Genomic DNA, 22,274 nt, shown 5'->3' on the forward strand with positions numbered 1-22,274 from the left:
TTTTTTGAAAAACATGAAAGAAAGACAAATCATGGTGGTATATCAGTCAACTTAACCTTCTCTGGTATTCCCATAGGTCATAGGCGTGATATACATAACACTTTGTTTCGTTGTATCCAGTATATCATAACCATGTTTTTCATTAGTACCCGACTCTTAGGGAAGACAGCGATCTCTCTAATTGGTTTTAGATAATAAGTTTCGCCCCGGGGGACTGTTGCATATCCCCATGTCACGAAATCGGTTATCCCCTTCCCTTTCAGTCTCTAGCTACACGAGACCTGGTTGTGCTGTCCGAAAACCGCAAGAACAATTTGAGCCCATCCCGCTTTTCTTGTGATTGATATAATTATCTGTCTTTTCCCACTTAAACAGGTGACACTTAATTCTTTCTATTCCTTTTCGGAGTCGGTAATCGTATCATTATGTCAGCACTCTCAGAGTGTGCTGTGGGGAAATTCAATAAGAGTCTAAAAGCAACGGATTACGGAATCTCCAGGGAGAACTGGCAACGTCACAAAAGAGTCCAAATACGCGAAGATATCTCTTCCAGAAAGCGCAACGCTTCTGCTTTCTTGAAACTTCACTGGTTTTGTGGTTTTTTAAGATGCATTAAATACTTTTCCATGTATAACTAATATAAACTGGCAAAAATAGAGCGACTGATTCGATTTGCTCGATTTTCTGCGAATTAAGCGCCCAAGCAAGGATCCTTCTTCCTCCTGAGAGATCCATGTATAAAACCGCAGAAATTAGATATCGACCTTTTTAACGTGTTCGAAAGAAGCTTGCCTAGGAAACAGCTAGCATCTATATTCATTTATACCCGAAATACGAATTTACAGTAAAGCGACATTGCAGTATTTGAGTCATACATTGAACGTAAATAGTGGATGGATTTATTGTGAAATATCTCATTAAAACCCTTCTAGTTATGATGAAAACGCTCAGTAAATATTCCCAAAAGAAGATGTACAATTACCAAGCGACAGGATTACCAATAGCTACGCAACGTGACGAACAAATTAACAAAAACGGCATGCCAAAATTAGATAATGCAACGGCACGTAATTTCATCTCAATTATCCACTTGTTTTCTATCTCTGCCAGAAACGTCTCTGGAGATTGTTCTGAACCCATTACGGCTGGCGTGGCATGCTGGAAAGCCATGTTTTGATTTATTCAAAAGCAATAGATGCTGCTGTGTGATTGATTTTCTAAACACGAAATTGGATGGTTACGGAATTTGACAGTATTTGCTGCTTAATTTTTCATAACTTCTCATTTCGAGCTCTTTTTCCACGTGCCCTCGCACAGAATATATTAATCTGTGTTAATGTAAATAATATAAATAATGGAATCGGTTGAATTTAATGGAATTGAGAAGAATGCATAGATATCAAAACAAAATAGATATGCAGCTGCTTTCCTCCATTTATAAGCAAGTGCTCATAAACATTTATACAGCCCAAGCATTCACACAACATGGATTCTTTACAGCTTTTTTCTTCGTGTTATTAAAAATAGCTTCATGTACAAATTGCAATATAATATTGGCGTGCTAAGGTATTTCGTATCAATCACACAGCAGCACGACACGACGACGTAATGCGAAATCCTACATTTCGCTTCTCTTAGATATGTTTATCAAAGCGTATTGGATGGAATCGTGAAAAAATCCAAAATACCACGTTATTTTTCCTTGTCATATTATTACAGATTAAATTACTACTTTTTGTTGAAAATGTTTTGACATGGAACTGTACGAAACATTTCAGGTAATTGAATACAGTCTTTGCTGTTTGGACAATAAACAAAGATACAGGCATATCGAACGAGCGTGTTTTTTCGTGTTATAAACCATTGTCAATGCCTGTATTAACAAATGTACTCTGTTATAAGAAGGGGAAATGAAGTTAATAAATCAGGTGAGAGAAATGCCATTAAATAGGATGGCTAATGAAATGTTGTTCATCTTTAAATGTTGACTTCATGGGTGTTTATATCTCTCTTTTCTACCCAGTAAACGTTTTATACTGCTTTTTATCTGATCCGGATATTTAATCAGGTAGAGGTCTGTCGTGAATGATATATAATCATACGAAAAGAAACAGGGTTTTGCTATTTTCATATCCTTTCCTTCTATTTTTAGACTCCTTTCAACTTGATGAAATGTTCCTGTTATATTAACAAGAGTTGGCTTTTAGTTCGGTAAAGCATACACACTGCTATGCGCTGGCTAGGAAAGTCTTGGTGTGTTTGGCGTCATATTCTTACATACATATAACGAGAGAATGCGCTTGGCTGTATATTGTAACACATAGATATCGTGCGACAAAGTGTAACTTAAGAAGTAACGACCTCCACGACCTGTTTCGTGGACTTGAAATATAGCTTTGTCAAAAACGATTATAGTCTCTGAACTCGAAAAGAAAAACCTAAATCAATCGGCATTAATTTCAGGTTGCATCATTTATTAAATGCTGCTCGAAGTACGGAGTCATAATTGCATTTTAGTATCTGCTATCAATAGTGTCTGCCTAGGCTTCCAATAAAAATGCAATCTGACATTGTCCTGTTTAATCTTGTAGTTATAAACCGTTTACTCTTAACGATTTATCTACGGCACTTCTGTGTACGAATCGGCGTGATCCTCTGCAAATTTGTAGTTTTAGAGCCCATTCCCATAAAAACCATCGGTCTAAGTGGATCGATCCAACTCTGTGGAGACTTTTCCTGATTGCAATCAGCTTAACTTAATGGCACGCATTCTCTTGTTCCGACGTACTCGTATTATCACCAGCTTTCCTGTATTCTTCTCAGTGGCACCCATTTTAGCTGGTAGCGCTCAGCGAGAGTCCCTGCAGAGTTGGATTGATCTACGTAGGCCGATGGTGTCTGTGGGAATGGACCCATAGATCAAAACCTAAACATTATCCATAGCTTCTGTTCGAAACTGAACCAGAATTAAGCGCAAATGGAGTTAATTCCTCGCAGATAAAATACAACTATCGTTTTTTGTAATTACCAAGCTATCTTTCAGATCATACTTTGTACTATGCATTTATCTAATCCCTTTAATATAATGTGGGCTGCATAAACCTAAGATTCACACATATGTAGTTTAACGCTTACGGATTACTCTAAAATTCTAGAATTGATAGCCGATCACGTAAAGACGAGTATGCGGTATTTGTGAAGGAGCGAATGTTCTACAGTGAATGTACTTGACATAGCTAAATAGGCTAATGTCACCATTGAGAGCAAAGTCATTCTCAAGACAATAACCAAGTGCTCCTGGGGCTTAATTAGATATCTGCAAAAACTAGGCAAGTAGCCTTTTAGATTTTTTTGTGAAACTAACTTAGTCGGCTAAAACAGACAGCAGTCTCTGTTAGAACCTTTAATCGACCTTGTCCGTGTTTGAAACGTGCAGCCCATTAGAATGTTGGGGACTTTTATGGGTGCCATTATGGACAGGACAATCTTTGTTGGGTAAACACTTACCGCTTCCCAAGCTATGTCGAAGTGACTGCACGGAGTACAGTTTCTGTTATCCAAAGGACTTATTTCTTGTGCAAAAATGTCGTTTTAATTTCGAAAGATTTAAAACAGTAATCACATGTACAAAAGGCTAATTTCACAAAAGAAAAAAGTTTAAATGCGACGAAGTTTGAGGCAGTTGGTTGCTTAATTTAACTGGCATATAGCATATTAATCCATGGGTAAAATCTACACTTTGCTTCCTATTCTTTTATTTTTTCCATATTTCAGATTTAAATAAAAATGTTGCTTCTTATAGAAGAACAGTGCACACAAGACATGGATAGTGCAATTTAGACGATGCAACAACAAAAATGTTGCTTTTTTGTCCACAATTATCTCATTCGCACGCTACATATCAATAAGAAACGGGCGTGTTCACTTTAACGTGCTGGAGCGGAAAGGAACATTTTCCTGTGATACATTAGTGATACAAAGGTCAATTTGGGTGTGTTTCCTCTTGGCAGCACGGAAACATGTTGCTCAACACGATTCGGTTGAATGTTATCCTTGTTTCCATGCGTGCTGGTAGAATGCCTGTTGAAATGCTTGGATGATTGAGGTTTGCCAACGACTCGGCAATTACACGCGAAGATCAAGGCTACGAAGCTCCGATGGAATTTATAATTGTTACGGGAAGATTAGATTTGGCTGAAACGGGAACTCCAAAAGGGACTGTTGACGACGATTAAAATCACATGCCGTAATGCAGCACTGACTATTTATGTCATGTTAATGGAAGGACGTAATTAGATAAGCAAAGATCAATAGTAAATGCACCCTTGTGGTCTCACATGCTATCGATTACATACATTTTAATTAAGTCGAATGCCAAGATTACACGTTTTAAGTAACGGCAAGTGAATGCAGTTGGTGAACCGTTGAACATTGTGACACATCAAGGCGTAACGCTGCTATTAATAAGCTGTAGGTCTATTTCAGCCAGACTGGTGCTGAGGAATGCAGTCTGGATTACAGTGTAGCAGCCTTCAATGCCAAATATAATGTACTTACACCCCGTATATCTCTTGACTTGAATTATGCTTTTTCTCGACCAAATCCTATGGAATAGATAATGTTCTGTAATGTCAACTGAAATTAGTATTTACATTGGCGAACTAGAATATTCACGTACACGTCAAACCAATTGCCCGTTGCCGGAGTGTCGGTGTTGCTCTGGTGCCCAGTCCGTTGTAAAGAAGTACAAATGTTATACACTGGCAGTGTGCATGAGGCACGTCTCTTTCTCTTTTGTTGTTCTAGAAAAGTTGTTGGGGTTTTTGATGTACAGACAGACTGATCGATTCCTGACTCAGATGTCTATATTCTGAAGTTTCTGTACGTGTTACATGCAACATTCTGAGTCCACTAGTTATGATGTACTATATACTGTATATTTGTAATATTTTATTGCACCTTTCTATTCCAATTAATCCGGATGGTCGTTTTTGTAAAACTGTTGTACATGAAGCCGCTGTATTATCAGCTTCAATACAGGTTACTATAAAAAGTTGTCAGACCAATAAACAGCTATTAATAAACGTCTTATTAAAGTATCTTGGTGAGAGACTAAATAGTGCAAGTAACGTTAAGGTAAACAGTTTTGAAAGCCGTAATAAAGTGCACAGTGGGGAAAGGGAGAGGTGCCATTTTGAATCAAGTATCTTCAGCTCCATGAGAATGTGGAACCCCCTAAAATGACCCTAACGACGTTCCGAAACTCACCAGTGATCCCTATTTACAACTCGGATAACTTTTTATAGACACTTAAAGTCATTATTTCCTTTAAATGACATGAAGTTCTTGTAGTTTTTGTACATGACAAATAATGCATGTATATATCTTAATATATGGCATGTTACCTAAAAGTTATCTAACCGTCCTCTTGGAAACCTCCATAGGTCATATGATATGAACAGAGATAGGAATTTTTTCAAATATTGTTTCTTTAAAACTAAAATTGCGTTTCATAAGGAGTACATGAAAGGTGGATTGCTTTCTCTGAATACACGATTAAATTAGGTAGATGTTTTTATTGAACAATACTAGAATTTCATTCGTCGCACCCTGATATATTTAGATGCAAGTATACATGTAGTGTTGTTGTCACAGGAGATGCCTGCCGCCTTTAATACCAAAGTCATTTTGTCTCATTTCAAAGAATCATGGAGCACTTAGCACGTTTCTTAGAGAAAAGAGGCGTTAAGACTTAATCATTCCACCGCTTTGATTAGTTTAAATGGTCCCCACCTCCAGGACTCTTTTCCCCTATTCACCGGCCGTGTCACTGATTGTTCAACTGGTAAGAAATTACTTGCTTGACATAAACGGATTTCAAAAAGTCATATAATGCAACAACAGAGTTTTGTCCTTTTCCGTTCATCGATTTTTTTCAGAAGTATACTTTGACCTGATTGTCTCTGTGGAGATAAACTAGGCTTTGAGACTTAAGAGCTCTTCCCAACCGAGATATTGACATACAACAAGTGATGTGTCTTTGTAAATGTGCCCGGAGGAAAGGGGAGGTGGGGGGGGGGGGGGCGCGCGAGAATGAATTCAGGTTGGTGAGGCGGGTTGAGTAGACAACAATGATTCATCCTCAGCTGTAGATCGATCTTCTTCATTGGCTCAGTCTACAATGTTCCTATAACTTACATTGGGTGTTACTTGAATCCATTATAATTGACATCAAAAACGCACTTCAAAATATGTATACAATTGTAAGTGTGACAAAGCTAAACTTCTCCTGTGTGATTTTTATTCAAATGTTTGACATACCTTGTAAATATGGTTAAATGCATCTTAAACGTCTGTATTTCATGCCATTTTACAGACTTGACGTTTAATATGGAATATTTTATAAGTTATCTCTTGGTGAACATGTATTGTTTTCTAAAAAAAAATCCATGTTTTACAGTGTAAACTGAACAAAAAAGTGAGTCAACACTTTGAATGAAAGATAGAATAGCGCGAAACAGAAAGAAATTGACAGATTACTGTTTCAAAAGGAACCGCACGCACAGTCTTACAAAGGCATGCTCAGACCGGAGACCACGTCCAAGGCATCCAAATAATACTACCCCAGGTTCCACTGTTCTCACATACATGCTGTTACAACTAAACAAAGGCAACCCGTTCTTATCAGGATGAAGGGCAGGTTGCCACCAGAAAGCGTTTTTCAAGGCTCTTTGAATGATTATTTGAATAATATATTCGACCGAATCTCTAAAAGCTCTGTTTGAAGGAATACCTCGCCATTTGAGAATCCTGGTAACATCAAGACTGTTACTGTCACTTGTCACTGATATGAGTGTCCTTCTTTAACAGTTGATAATTTTGAAATATGGGAACCAAATAATGCTTTTGATGTATTTTTGTTTGTTCTATTGATAAATTCAAGAAGTAATGTCCAAGTGACACTAAAGTTATTATTAAAATCTACTGAACAAAATTTAAAACTTTGTTAACTATTAGGAAGAAAATATGAAAATTGAATGACTCGTAAATACATTAAATGTCAAACCTATATTGGTGAAAACAATGTATTGTGGGTATTTGTAGCACATATAGCAGAGCCCCAGAAAGTCCGTATGACAAAACGCCCATCTGCAGTTATGAAATCAAATATCAACAGCCCTGAATTTTACACATTTAACATTTATGTGATTGCAAACACTGATTCTCAAAGCAAAGGAGACAGGCGTAGGCAGTTATATTTTACAGTCGAAATGATAAGTTTATTTACGTAGGCTTAATTTACATTGTTCAACACATTTCCACACTTATGTGGGTACATGCTGTCTACGGAAAATGTTTGTACTCTTATCCAAGTACCTTGAACCGTTTTGCCATCTTAAAAGGCATTTGGAATAATTAATATATCATATTAATAATTACATATTATCGGACGAACCTTTCATTTGGAGTGCTGTGTTGTTTATACTAATAACTAAAAGTAGCTTTTAAAAGTTCCGTCAAATAATGAATAACGTTTTATGTAATTATCCTAAGCTAATATGTGTCTCGAATTGGCTACCGTCTTCAAATGACAATGGTACATCTGGCAACGGTTTGAGCCAATGATTTGCAGTTCATCCGATTTTGATGTGGACTTGTCGAAGAGAGAAAGATACTTTAATACAGTATAAGTATGATGCATTTGTCTCTTGCAATTATTTCTTAATTTTACGGGTTTAAAATATGACAGTCGTTCATTTTTTACAAAGTGTTCAAGAAAATTCGAACGATCAGTTTATTTCAGAGTAAATTCTTACAGTAATGTCTAGAATACATATGTTGCATTTGGCTTTTGTAATGGCTTTGATTTCACCATTTCACTGGGAACGTAAGGATATCAACCACAAATTGGCTAACTGTCTCTACAAGAAAAGCTTTCTAGGTGGTTCCTTTCCATGCAATCTGCTTTGCCATTGTTTTCTGATGCTGTATGCACACCGCAACTCATTTTGTAGCGTGGTGAATGGCTTTATTGACTTTGTGTCAAATATAGTATAGATGATATTTTCTGCATGTTGGCCACACCTGTGTAAATAGCAGGTAACACAGCGTGGCTTTTTGACATTTTTAAACAAAGAGACAGATTACACGACCGACATTTCTGAAGACACTCCTCGTGTACATATCATAACCTATTAAAAATGTCAACTAGTGAGGCGTCCTGATAGTGATACGGTACTTGAAAAATAAACAAGCTCTTAACGTGATGCTCGGATTGTTAGATAATAAAACGGCAATAATTATCAAAGTCCCTTCGATTGCACCTGTAATTCTCAGCGACATAAAACCAGTAATTAATTTCCATTTGCGATGACTTATTCAATACTGCACGCACGCTAACATCCGCCCTGTATTGTAGCCGGTTCAGTCGTACCTGAGCTTTTACATTCATTGATAATAACTGTATTTAAAAGCCTTCGTTTACACTGCAACAACCAGAACAACGATAATACCGAAGCAGCAATATGCGATCTATTGAAGATTTAAACTTCCCAAGTCCATCATTATAACGCTCCCATTCTCATGGTTAAATGGCGGTGTGGGTAACAGCCAACATGGACGGAAATGAGCAGAAGCGGCATCGATTCCAGTGTCCCCTGAGGCTAACACACAATAGACGCTGAGATTAAGGATTAATGTGTAATTAGATGATGGTTGCCTTCAGTTGTTCAAGGACATAGTCCCTAGAAACTCAGGTATGTGGTATGAGGAAGCTGCAGGCAATTAAAGCGTGCGTTCGTCTTGCAAAGCACAGCGGAAGGATTGTGTTTTAACATCATGAGGCTGGGTCATATATAATACTACCGTGCAAGATAGCTGTGACACACCGTGTCGCATCTTCTTAACCATGTGTGTGCTCAGTTCATTGGTGAGCACTAACAGTTTTCCATAAGACAGTAAAGTACTTTCTGGAGTTGGCAGAGTCTGCTGTACTTTCGCCTAAAGTGAAGATTGCGTGGTAACTTGGCTTTTTATTTGGAATGACTCTCAAGATAGCAACTCAGAAGGTGAGGTAATTTCTATTGAAACTGACGACAAGAATCTGTTTGCACTTCATGGCAGCAGTGCTGTGTGTATATAGTCAAACGACGTCCCGATGGAGAGCAGGTAACAGCAGATAAGGTACGTATCTAAGCTCTCGGTCGGTTTTTCTCGTCAATTAATAACTTTTTGCCTGTCGAACGGATTTGACTTTTAAGTGTCATCCCCATTGTAAGGCAAGATGTCGCAGATTAAGTATATCAATTATTATTGCATTTTGAGTTTTCATAATATATTTTCTAGTATTCTATAACTTTCGTGTCCACCCAGATTATCTGAAAGCATCTGTTGCCATGATAACAGACACGGAATTCGGAATTAAATCACGGCTAATCGAAAGTTATGGGTAGTTTACGATAAATTGCAATTCGCATGTTTACCGTTCGCATAGGCCTGGTTATAGCACGGGCGCTATATTAACTCAAACAACATGTTTGGATGTAAATACACGGTTGATTAATTTGATCTTTACCGGTATAGGGCATGTATATTTACAAGAAGGAACTCCAATATCTGTGTAATGCAAAGCACGAAGACCTTACATGAACCCCTTTCAACGCCACCTCCTATACGCGACCTGCGAGCATAACGACTTGACACCTGGTGACGTCACAGCAGGGTTGCGGTCAATTATTCCAGCACCTGTCTTAAAAATTAATTTTACCAAGGAAGCCGCAATCGATGTTTACGGTGGATTTTCATTTGCGCGACGTTGCAAGTGAAGTGGACCTCCGGAAAGTCTATAATCGGCCGTCTACGGGATTTAAAAGGAATCTCCTTCAACAAGCAAGGTAAACTGTTTTCCGACAAAGGATTTTAAATAGCTGTAAGGTCCCACCTGCAGCGGAACCAACCAGCTTTTGACGAACAGGCAACTCTTCGCTTGTAAGATTGCATTTATGTGAACCTTTGCATCCGCATTGTGCAGCATAAATGTCGAAGTTTATTAACACAATGTGATGTGATATACAGTGATGAAGGCAATGATTGGCTGTAGTGAATATGTCGTTTAGGGTTATTCTGTAGGCTGTGTTCACCTAGACTGCTGCTAGACACACTCGTTGCCTGGACAAACTCTGGTATGGTATAAAGAACCTATTGCAGCCTGTCATATATCTTTTGAAGTGGAGGCTAGCAGAGACAGTGGCCATGATTTTAACGTGTTGCACATTTTCAGAAGAAATACACACCTGGGGAGCGACTGTGGCGCACTTTACCTCTTATATGTGATTTATATGACTTTATAAGATATATTTGGCTTGATTGAAAGGGAACGATTGGTGCAGCGAAACTTTACCCATAACAAAGGGGAAACAGATGAATTATGACTAATACTAATCTTTAATAATGTGGGGATTGCGCTTGAAAAACAAGAGCTACCGTGATAGACCAAAGGAAACATTAGCGTCTTGGGGACTGTGATTTAAAGACATTGCGACGCGGTCCGTTGCATTTTATTGATTCGTTAAAGAGATTCTACGAGCCTATCCAATGGAAGAGGACCAGGCACCAAAGTTGGGCTCCCTTAATCTGAAGGGAACGATGGCAGCAATAATGATACCTCATGACGACGAGATAGAGGTCCTCTCTTACAACTCCATCGACGACAAAAACGCTAAACCGTACGACGCCGAAGTGAAAGTGTACATCAACGTCAAAGGAAGATACTCGCGGTACCATGGCGACGACGTAGTGCCGCTTCCGATTCACGCGTCAATGGAAGTGGACCCTGGCGACGAGAATCAGAGGAAGATCGTTAGCCGCGCTATTGTGATTGTGACTGTTACACTGTTGATAATGAGCTTTGCCTTGGTGGCAGTAATGCTTCGGCTATCGGATCACATTGACAAGCTAGGTAAGTGACTGTGAGGGGCCTTCTTGAAACACGTCCGCCTTTCCTGCAATTTCTATTCTTAGCGCAGCTCGAAGTAATAACAAAACCCCAGACAAAAGCACATCGATAATCTCGGTGTTACAGGTGCAGGTTTCGTAACGTGATACAATGTATCTGTTTTTTAACTTAGCCTCAGGACATGGCTCAATTTCCTAATAAGAGGTATATCATTTGTTCCAGTCATCAATACGTTTCATAAGCCATGATTCGATTTGTCCTTTAATTTCACCTTACCTGTCCGCGAGCTGCTGTGACCGTAAACAAGTCAGTGTGAGCAATAACGTGAAAGAGATTACTTCCAGAATTTTGATAAATTAACCGTTTGGATGTAAGTGCGATTTTATTTTTGGCAGAGCCAGGAAAGTGGGGACTTTAAGAACACTTCTTATTTAATTCCACGACAAGTTTCTACGAGAACTAGTAATCAAATGGCTTAAATTGGTGAGTGTATGCGCGCGTGTGCGTGTGTGTGTGCGCTCGTGTGTGTGTAAGGTGTGTCCGATGAACCGTAGCCGTGCATGAGTGTGTTGCGTGTTAGTGGGGGGGGGGGGGGGTACCTACCATTTAGTGATATGACGACCCAAATTCTATTCATACATATGGAATACCATTCTAACTGATGGATGTAAAAATGTTCAACCGTTTTATAAACTCATAACCTCTGAGAGAAGGTGAAAATATCGCCAAGTAACGAAAAGAGATACATATTGGTTTTTGTCCTTTGAAAATGTCATCTTTAATAAACACATTTCGCCTTACTGATGACTTGCAACATGCGTGGGATTTCTATGACACGCCTAATTGCTGAAGGTCATTGTTCGCGTTTTCGTCTTGATAGAACTTTTTTTCTCGCTCAGTTATCCTAGCAGTGTCATCATCCCCGTAGGCAGCGGTTCGAAAGAACCGCATTTTGGTGGCGAAAACTCCGCCCTAAATTATCTAATACAGATCCCAAGCAATTTCTCAAGTTATGTCAATTATAGGGTTTAAAAAGGTGCATGTTAAAAAAAAAAAAAAAAAAAAAAAAAAAAAAAAAAAAAAAAAAAAAAAAAACATTTGACATTGCTGGCTACGGGCTTGGCAACGTTAGCAAAGGTATATCCAAAGGATCCAAGGGACACTCACCCTTTCGGGCAGCCCCCAAGCCTTACAAAAAGGAAGCAATTGAATTAATGATTGACTTTATTACAGGGCATTGAGGTCTCACATACATAAAAACTTAGGAAGACATATGAAAGTCAACGTTGCCCTATAAATACTCGTGCATTGGCGCACTCGAGGTATCATATTAATACATGGCAAAATACCATAAATTGCACCAAGAATATATAAAAGAATTAACTTACAGAACAAACGCGAAGAACAAAAATACCCCTTCCCCAAACTAAGGACATTATATATTGCTTGAAGTTTGGCCATTTTATACTACATTCGTTGCAGTTGATATACATGTATATATAATAGTTGATATTAACTAGAAGTTTCTTTGGCATACTTTGTATGTGTTTATTTTTTTTCTCATCGTTTTTTTTTGTCATATTGTGCCTTTTGAATTGGCTGGGCTAACACGCCTCTGGGGATAATCTTTATCAAATGTAATCACATCATGTAACAATAGGACTCGATCTAAATCTGATGATGCATTCTGTACATTGTACATGTAACAAATGATTTGCAGGATAACCATAATAATCTGGTGATAAGAAGTGGGCGATTCTGGTAAATTTTGCTGGGGGCCTTACACCCATTACAACACTTTATCCAAAAGTAACCTGCTTTTTTTGAGAACGAAGAGATGGAAATTTTGCGGTTAAAGCTGTTTCCTTTGTAGGCGCTCTTTTTGCTGAGTTCTACGAAAATAACACTATGTTCTTCTTGAAATCAGTACCCAAGGTTAAATCGTCTTAGGCAATGTCTAAATCAAGATTGGCAAGACATTCATAATCGTGACGCTTAACAACGTTTAAATCTTATTTTCTTTTCCTGAGCTAGGTAATACGTACCGGTGGTCTATTTCAGTCATCATCAGGACCTAAGCAATCGATTCTGCTATATTATAAGAGAGAATTTACCAATGTGTGTTTTAGGGACGAAGATTTTAACAGGACTGCAGCCAAGCGAAAGGTGAAAATTATTACTTGCATTTTCACTTCATAAAACAATTTAATGGCAATTTAAGGACAATTTAAGGACAGTAATCTCATTCTTAAAACGATAAATGAAAAAGAGAATGCATAAAACGTTTTACATGCCTTTGAGACTTTCGAGAAGATAAGGAAATATTTAGATATGTTTGCGCCATAAGTCCATTGATTGACCAGTTAACATACAGGAACGTACATGTTTTATGCGGCAAGGCGCGGACAAAGTTAACAGCTTAAAGAAGAATGTTATTTTCTGCTTATTTATACACATAGCACAGGATACTTAGACAATCCAAAAATACTAGGCACTTTCTCTTTGCATATAGCAAATAAGTTTACCCCTCAGGGAGCATGCATCCTAGTATACCATGTGGCGGCTGCAAAGGTTCTCTATCTTTATTGTAATGGCAATGTTCACAGTCACGCAATGTCTTCATTTTTCCAGAAACCATGCCATATTAAGCTGAGACACTGGGAATTGATGCCATAACAACGGAAATGTTTTTTCTTTGGTGTTGTTGCGGTTCTAATGGTAGATACAGGTGGTAGAGTGGCTTCCACGTGCCTTCGGTGGCACACCCTTCTCTCACCCCTCTCTTCCCAAATACTATAACAATATCACCGTGTCCAAACCATGTAATTCTTCCACCCTTGTGGCCATATGGTGTAGCAAACTTCTGAATTCTCCTGCACCTTTTTGTGTGTATGTATCGTCCCGTACATAAGGCATAACTTTAGGTAATTGATTGAAGTAAGGCATATGGCTGCAGCATGGTTTTGTACACATGAAGTAAACAATATGATACCACATATTATATTCGTCGTCTGAATTACTCTCGCTGCGTGACGTGAATGAATTTGAACGCCATTCTGCGGTTCAGATAACACACTTGGATTAATTTCGGGAATTTGTACTCTGAATGATTATATCTGTGCATGCGACAGATTTCCTTTACCAATCCTACAGGGATAGTGTTGTTGTTTGTAGGAAAGTTGAAAATACGTTAGGTCGTTGTCGTCTGAAGTGCACTCGATGCGTGAGAAAATAACACAGATTATTGAAAGCCCAGATAAGTATTGGCAGCAGTATTGCTTTGTCATTCTCAAGTGCATATTTATTAGTTTGCAATCACTTCGAGACAGATGAGGCAATAGGGTACAGAAATCACTTGGTCTGTCCGTAACTTCATTTTTGCATGGACACAAACCGAGCGCGGCAATGCAAAACTGTATATATGCATATTTCCTATCACTATCTCTACTAGTACTCTCTCTCTCTCTCTCTCTCTCTGTGTGTGTGTGTGTGTGTGTGCGTCTCTTTATCTCTCTCTCTCACACACACAAACAAAGAAGCGCAAACATACAAATACGCACACCGACTCCCGCAAGCTCACACAAACACGCAGGCGCTTCCCGCTCAGGTAGAAACAAGGATCCACCGAGAATACAAACACGATGATCGACCGTTTGACTGTTGTCTTGAACTCTGCTTAAGTCAATTTGAAGCTAACGTGTGCCGTAACATTTAACACACTTGATTTAAAGAGTGCTGCCTAGGTGCGTGAAGCGACGTGATAAGGCTGGGAGTTGATTTAAGCTGACTGAAATGGAAGAAATCGGTGCCAGACAAAACACCATCCCGCTTCAATTATAGCGAAACGGATTTCGTTTGTTTACTATGCACAGACTACGGATGTTGAGTATTTTGGTGAAGTTTACACTTTTTTTATTAAAATAACACGGGAATCGCTGAGTTACGTGGTTGCATTGATTTATCATTGGAAACTCACAGCCCAATAGGAAGTTCGGAAACTTATGAAACGTGCCGCATGCGATTCATTACTAATGACTTAATATACAGGACAATCCTATTATTTCTTGAGCGACAAAATTAAATTGGTTTCTTAATTTGATACGTGATAAGGTGTTATCTTACGCAGCAACGCTTCTCAGGTTCCTTGTTTTGAAACTGTTTCATTTCAATTAAAGTCCTTAGTCGTTTAAATCAGTGCCTCTCCCTTTCCTCAGTATTTAGACAGCCTTATCTGTAAAACTTATATTTCTTTTGATACTAACCCTTGGGTCAATGTAAATATATGAAGGACATGCTTATCGAAGGTATTTTTGGGATTTGAGCGCCAAATCTAATTTTCCTTGAGAAAAGGGCATGATCTCTTACTCGGGAAGCATCAACGGATCCGTCCTTATACTTGGATTCGATTTTTTACATTACAAATTAGATAACTTTATCCTAATCGGACTGCGATGTCTTCTTGACAGTTCAATAAGACTCCGGGTACTTTTATTTCAGGTGCTTTAAACTTTAAATTGAGAAAGAGAAGTGACTTTGCAAGATGTTTTGACAAAAAAAGGATGTAGTGCCATTTCCAAATGCGTTTAGTAAACATTTAAGATTGTTCACGTAACTATGGTAACATATGCAACAGTGATACAATCATATATGAGAATTATCAAACACAAGCCGAAATATTTTCGTGCCGTTAGCTTACGGCCTACCTGGTCGTATGATAATTAGCATGTATGATCCAACTACCAAGCTAATGACCATTTTGTTAACAGTGATACAACTTTGAGGTCAGGATCTACCGTAAAACTCACAAATGCATTTTTACCGTTTCCATTAGTCTCCAAAATATGTCATACACTGTATTGTCGGAGACATGTATAGACTTTATTTATAGAGTCGGGACCATGCGGGACCCATCACTGCATCACGCCTGGGGATATCTATAAAATAGATTTTGTACGGTTATTGACCCAAGGACATTGTCTCTGAAACCATATCCATGGACAATGCATTTTAACCTCTGCCGCCTTGGGTAAACCTGTGAAATATGTTTGTGAACGCTGTCTCTCGTAGTTTGTAAGTTTGTAAAGTCATTAGAATAGGACCATTACCAGAAAAATAAATGTTTGAAGTAAATGTTTGAAAAAGAAAAATTGTAAAAAAAAAAAACACAATTAACATATTTTACCAATGTTCCTATTCCTTGGAATTCTTGCATTTTAAAGTATACATGCAGCAACCCACCTGGAAGATCATAACATTATAATTTTCATGTAAGTCACCGTCTCTGGGATTCATCGATAAGGAAATTGATGCCAGATTTATAAGGTATATTTCTACAAAACAGATCACCTGGTGAAGACAAGGATGACCGTCAATTTCAGGGGAAAATTTATTGTCGGTGCATGGGGATGAAAACCATTAACTCCAGGGTCTCTTCCCTAGTCCATGCAGTATATCTAAGTTGATAAAACATTTGGGAGCCAACAGCAGTGAACTAGAATCAATGTTTCTGCTTTAAGATGGCACAAGGGTAGAAAATGACGAGCGAAGTGAAGCAAATATAAAACAGTCGACTAATTTTTTGTCCGAACTGGATCCGCCTTTAGAAGGGGCGTTTCATGGCGGAGTTAATTCGTTAAATAAAGTCGAGATAAACTGGGTGTATTTGTTAACGACTGTGGGAAAAATAGGTCTTGTTTACTTTATGTCAGCATTTCAGCATTTTGTGCTGAACACCCACGTAGAACCACACACACAGACAGACACCCGGGACAAATTATGTCACAGCCTCAATATGCGTTACAAAGTATTATAATAATAATAATAATAATAATAATAATAATAATAATAATAATAATAGTAATAATAAGGGAGAACAGCCTTTAATTACATTTAATTGTTTAGAAGGAAAAAGCTGCTAATTGGTGTTAACACTCCGTCACTTAAGGGATTACGTCATACTTTACATGCGTCACAATGCTGTTTTGTTCATTTCATTCCGAGAATCTTCCACTTTCCCCTTATCTTCATATTAACACGTGTTCGCTCTCTTTGCTTTGTTAAGTTTCAAGCCAAACAACCCAGCAAGTGATTTCCCTAGTACCTGGGTATTCATGCCGCCTTAATGAACAGTTTTCAAGCTAAATGTCAGGAGCATGGGATTGTAGATCACGTCCCAGCGGGGCGTAAAATCCACGACTCACTGCATGTGGTGGTCGATACCCAACCTTGTATACTAATTATTGGTGCGTAAAGCACAATGTGTAAAGCATATTTATTGGCTATTTGAAGATGGCATATGTCCATATTTATATATCATCTCCGAAATGGCGGGCCTTGTTAATTCAGTTGGACGAGAATACTTATATATATAATACTTATGGAGTAGAGTGTAAGAATAATAATAATTATAACCAGGTGATTAGTTGTCACGTGAGAGGATGGGCATTTTTTTTTTTTGTCTGCTGGTCGTGTCCGCCTTTTTATGACTGAATGTAGCGCTATTAAAAAAGAAAAAAAACAGTAACAAACTCGGTTGAAAATGAAAAATGTTCATAATTTAAGCCTGAGATGAGTATGTTTTCTGAAACTATTTAAAGCTGTTAAATTTAGAAATATTCATCACATCAATACACAAACAGATCAGTTGCAAAAACACAACCCGTGTTTAATAATGGGAACAAATGATTTAGGACAAGGCATAACGATTTTTTATTTTGCTTGGCTAGACATGGTTGTGTTTATGTTTATAGAAGATAAACAAAATCATCGGTTTTAAGGTGAGCAAAAACTAAAGCTCTTGGTTAGCCACTGGTATGTTTGTGTTGTACACGTAAAAGCAATTTCCGTTAGTGTCATAATTAATATATTTGACGCACTGTCTCTTTTATAAATATAACCTTTCGTATCGAGTCCCTATTTTAAGTATAGCACATGGGAAATCCCAATAGGCAAACCCCTGTGCGGTGCGGGTATCGTTAAACTAACAAAGGCGGATCCTGCGAGAGAGAGAGAGAGAGGGAGAGAGAGAGAGAGAGAGACGTATCCCTCAACCTTCCAGGAAAGGTGTGTGTGCAGTCTGTTGAACGATGAAAAAATCAAAACATCTACTCATTCTAAAGATGGGTGATAAGAGAGCATACTTATGAATGCACCTATATTGCTTAAGCAAAACTAAATTGATATTAGAAAATCACTGACTGAGAGAGCGCATAATTTCGTCAAAGCTGGTCAGTAATTATTATTAATTGCTTAATTCCTTGAAACAAAAAGCTAATTGATCAATCCGTTAATACTTTTTAAATTTTTTTATCAAAAACCAAATTTAACATTTTTATTTAGGCTAGCAAAACAAAAAGCAAAGCATAACATCCTTGGCAGAGGAGAGGCAAGGTTCCGGACATGCGCACTTCAACGCTTTGCAATTAAAATATAATTCTCCAAAAGTTATTGCAACGCATGAACACTATAAGGATTCAATTGCGCCGATAATAATTATATATTGTGACGAGTTACAACCGAGGTTTGATTAAAGGAACTGTGTGTATATTTAGTCCGGTTTCGTTTCGATCCCCTGGGCTCCCGTTATTGCAGTTTATGTTATAACATTAGCGCAATCCTGCTTTTAACTGTGTCCTTATGAATCCCATTTCCGTAATGGAGTCTACAGCCTACTTTTTATGCTTTCTCTGCCATGCTGCGCTGGTTTCTACTAGTATAATTCAGTAATGGTGCCATTTTGCGTTGCTGTAACGCTGCTTGACGCAACGTGCCATCAAACGAATGTTTTTGAAGCACGTGTTTTGCTGCGGGACCTTCCCACGGAGACATGGCGGCCCTTCAACCTCACGTTGTTGGGTTATTTAAGAAAAGTTCAGCACGTGTTAGCTCAGCATCAGTGCCTTGTGTTCCCTCTCCCCGGGGGAAATGCTGCTCTGGCTGTGCTGGTAAAGTAGTCTAAACACTCAGCAGTTCATCTTACCAATTTTCTTACCCTGGATCATATAATAATATACTAGTAATGACGCACTCTCACGTCGACGCGGTTCTCGTGCAGCGTTTATACGAAACTGCCATTATACAGGATGACATTTCTCGTCAGCCTTTTTTAATGACTGAATGTGGCGTTATTCAAAAAACCAGAAACACACTAACAAACTTGGTTGAAAAATGTTCACATTTAAGCTTGATTTAAGCCTGAGGTCAGTATGTTTTCTGAAACTATTTCGTGCTGTTAAATTGAGGAATTTTCATCACAGGAATACACGTATACGGTATAACGCGTTTAAACATCACTTATTTTAAAAACCCGGTATGCCGCGAAATGCATTCCGCCAAATCCCCAATAACTTTATCAAATAAGATTCACTGGACTCCACACGAGTCTCTTATTTTCACCAGAAACCGATGTATCATGATCTTGACTCAAGATATCATATATATTCTTTTCAACGGTCGCTTATTCCCTATGTGCAAAAATTAGTCTAAATACAGGTCAGAGAAATCGTATGTTGAGATATTAGACGTATATTTTTCTATAAAGTGTGTAGTATTGACCTTACATTCATCATGTGATTTAGTTGACTCTTTTGATGAGTGATCAAATTCGTGCCTCATAGGTAAAAAAGAAGAAACAGTCTTTTTGAATCTATTAAATTTTTCTCCACAAGAGCAAACAAAAATCGCACTCTACCAGGGAATCATTTCTTTCCTTGATTTAGAAAAGATATACAATGTAGATGAACACTAACGCCAGTGGAATCAGACTTGTAAGAATTGGGCGTGCAATAATCAAATTAGCTAACTAATGAAAAAGAAGGAATTTTAGGCTTAATGCATGCAAATATTTAGAGGTTTTGTTTTGAAATCAGAAAAATATTGATTGTGATGCATTGCATTTTATTATTCTCCCACCCATTTTTTTTTTTTTTTTGGGGGGGGGGGGGCATAAAATGTACCAGAGCATTGCTTCGAAGGCGTAATGACTTGTCCGATTTGTCTGTTTCACTTAAGTGACGCTTTAACCTTATCTTACGCCTCATTCTAAGGACAACTACGCTCACACCTGCGTGCATCTAATTCCGAAAAAATAATTGGCCAAATTCCCACTTTAATATAATATTATTTGGCCTCTTATACACTGCGTTATCCAAGCGTAGGCTACCATCTCTAATATTACCGAAAATACCACAAAATCAATAATATCAAAGGCAAAGGGAGATTTAATTTGAGATTGAGCGAATGAACCCAGATATTGCTTAGATATGTTGTCAAACTGATAAATCTATCCACTGAAACGATCGAGTTTTCAGGAGAGGTTTTAGCCTTTATTTTTCTTGTCAGTAATAAAAATGAGGGTAAGTGTAAAGAAATGACACCTGCCTAAGAGCAGATAAATAGGCCCAAAGCATAAAAATACCCACTCTTTTTCTACCTACGACTACTTCATGATGTTGATTTTTCGTTTATTAAATCAAATCAGTCAAATGCGAATATTTCTCAACCGAATTAACCGAATGAATTAAACAGCGACATACGATAAGTGAAAAAACTGCTCCCATACAGACTACTTCTACGCCTTGTTCCAAGCGTTCTTTAACTATACACATGTCGAAAGACCTTTGTTTTTCATCTTTGTCTCATTGTTATTGAATTCTACTTTGACTATGAAGTTCATATGTGCATCAATCACCATTTTAAAGTACCTAGAACAGATCGTGTTTACCCTTGCACAATAACATTAATGGATCCCGTAATTCTCTTCAGTATAATTTTGTTCTGTCTATAGAATGGGAATTATACCAATTCCGGTATTTGACAGGGGCGGCTATTCCGAACTAAATTTGTTGTTTCAAAACAGAAGACTGATTGAAATCACTGTTATCGAATACCCCACGTCAATTTTTATTTTTAGAAGAATCTGACTATACGATCATGCCATTTATTGATTCCCCTCATTCCTATGTAATGGAGCCATTGATGGAATGAAACAGACCGCTTTTCAATCGCCTGGATATCCATTCATCTAATAATAGGGTAGTTATGAAAGATCACGTTACACACCACGAAAGAAATATCGATTGTTTTATTGATTGTTTGCAGTTATGTAGTCAAAACACAAAACACATACAGCTAATGGTCTGGTTTACCGTTTTAAAAGTATTGCAATTTCTCGTAATTCCATCATACGTATTAGCCACGTCATAGTTTTATAATATTGTCACTGATACCGATTACCGCTGTTATAACATTGGGAATTAGTAAAGGCCCATTTGGTTTTGCCATGAATAAGTTGTATTTTCGCTGACCCCATATATTAACCAGACTACATTTATATTTATATTGTTTGTCTTTTGTTCACTTAAATGAAACTCGTTCTAACTTGGAATGGAGAATAAGTAAATAAAACATTTTCTAATGACACGAATTGGGTACTTATGACATGACCAATTGTAAATATGTAAAATGGAAGAAACTTGTTTTTTATCATTTTTTTCTGCGACTTCATTGTTCTATGGCTGAAACGTAAAACTAACTAAATGGTAGTATTTGGACCCTTTACGAGTAATGTTTAATTGGAGTTTAATTTCTGCTGGCTACATTATACATGTATTCCTTTTCAGTAGTCTATGTTATTGTGTAACTAATTTTTAGAAAATAATTAAGAGTGAGAAAAGTGACGAAAGCCTAACAATTATTGTTGATATGCATTTTTCTTTGGTCTTCCTCCTTTTTTTGATCGTTCCCAAACTTATCTCGTGTCCATGCAGTTTTCATAATTGCTTTGTTTCCATAACTTTTCAAAGGTTATGTTTCTTTAGATCTGTCTCACTTTACTCTTTCAATTTGCATTACAGTTGATCAAGTGTACGTAGACGTCCAGCCAGAGGGAGGGCAAGGGGTCGGACCCTGGAAGACGTCACCGAGTATAAGCAATACGATAGATGGCGACACGGTAAGGGATTTCAACTCTACCACTTTGAACAGTACGAGTGACAAAAGCAACTCTTTTAGTGGTAATTATTCCATGTCATCTCCACTACAGTATATTGCGTCTGTTTCAAGGGTATTTAGGAATGGCACGCTTACCGAAGGCAATCCGGCATCTTTCTGGAAAAACCCAAAACATAAAGAAGATGTAGTTTCAGGCAAACAATACAAGAAGAGACACATCCCTTTTAAACGAAAAAATGTTACTTTTTTCGTGGGATGACGCATCAATACGTCTATAGGCAGTTAATAAAAGAAGACGAGGAAATATTTTCGTCCACCGTGTATATATATCCGCATATGGAAATACATGGTGTATGTGAGCAATGGACAT

At 37.8% G+C, this 22,274-nt stretch overlaps 1 protein-coding gene across 1 annotated transcript; it reads left to right on the forward strand.

Moving 5' to 3' along the window:
- Positions 1 to 8,486: 8,486 nt before the first annotated feature.
- On the forward strand, positions 8,487 to 22,222 carry LOC106173439 (uncharacterized). The gene is made up of 3 exons (XM_013554578.3): positions 8,487 to 9,183; positions 9,583 to 10,957; positions 21,808 to 22,222. The coding sequence occupies exons 2-3, from the start codon at positions 10,594 to 10,596 to the stop codon at positions 22,161 to 22,163; spliced, it is 720 nt and encodes a 239-aa protein (XP_013410032.2). The 5' UTR covers positions 8,487 to 9,183; positions 9,583 to 10,593; the 3' UTR covers positions 22,164 to 22,222.
- The last annotated feature ends 52 nt before the right edge of the window (positions 22,223 to 22,274 follow it).

Source organism: Lingula anatina, chromosome 7 (assembly GCF_051362555.1).
Source record: "Lingula anatina isolate TDL-2025a chromosome 7, LinAna3.0, whole genome shotgun sequence".
NCBI classification, from domain to species: Eukaryota; Metazoa; Brachiopoda; class Lingulata; order Lingulida; family Lingulidae; genus Lingula; species Lingula anatina.

Bases quoted from the DNA above. Each gene is read 5' to 3' on its own strand.
- LOC106173439 (XM_013554578.3), top strand. From the start codon at position 10,594: ATGGAAGAGGACCAGGCACCAAAGTTGGGCTCCCTTAATCTGAAGGGA. The intron at 10,958-21,807 runs GTAAGTGACTGT...TTTGCATTACAG, and splicing joins GGATCACATTGACAAGCTAG to TTGATCAAGTGTACGTAGAC.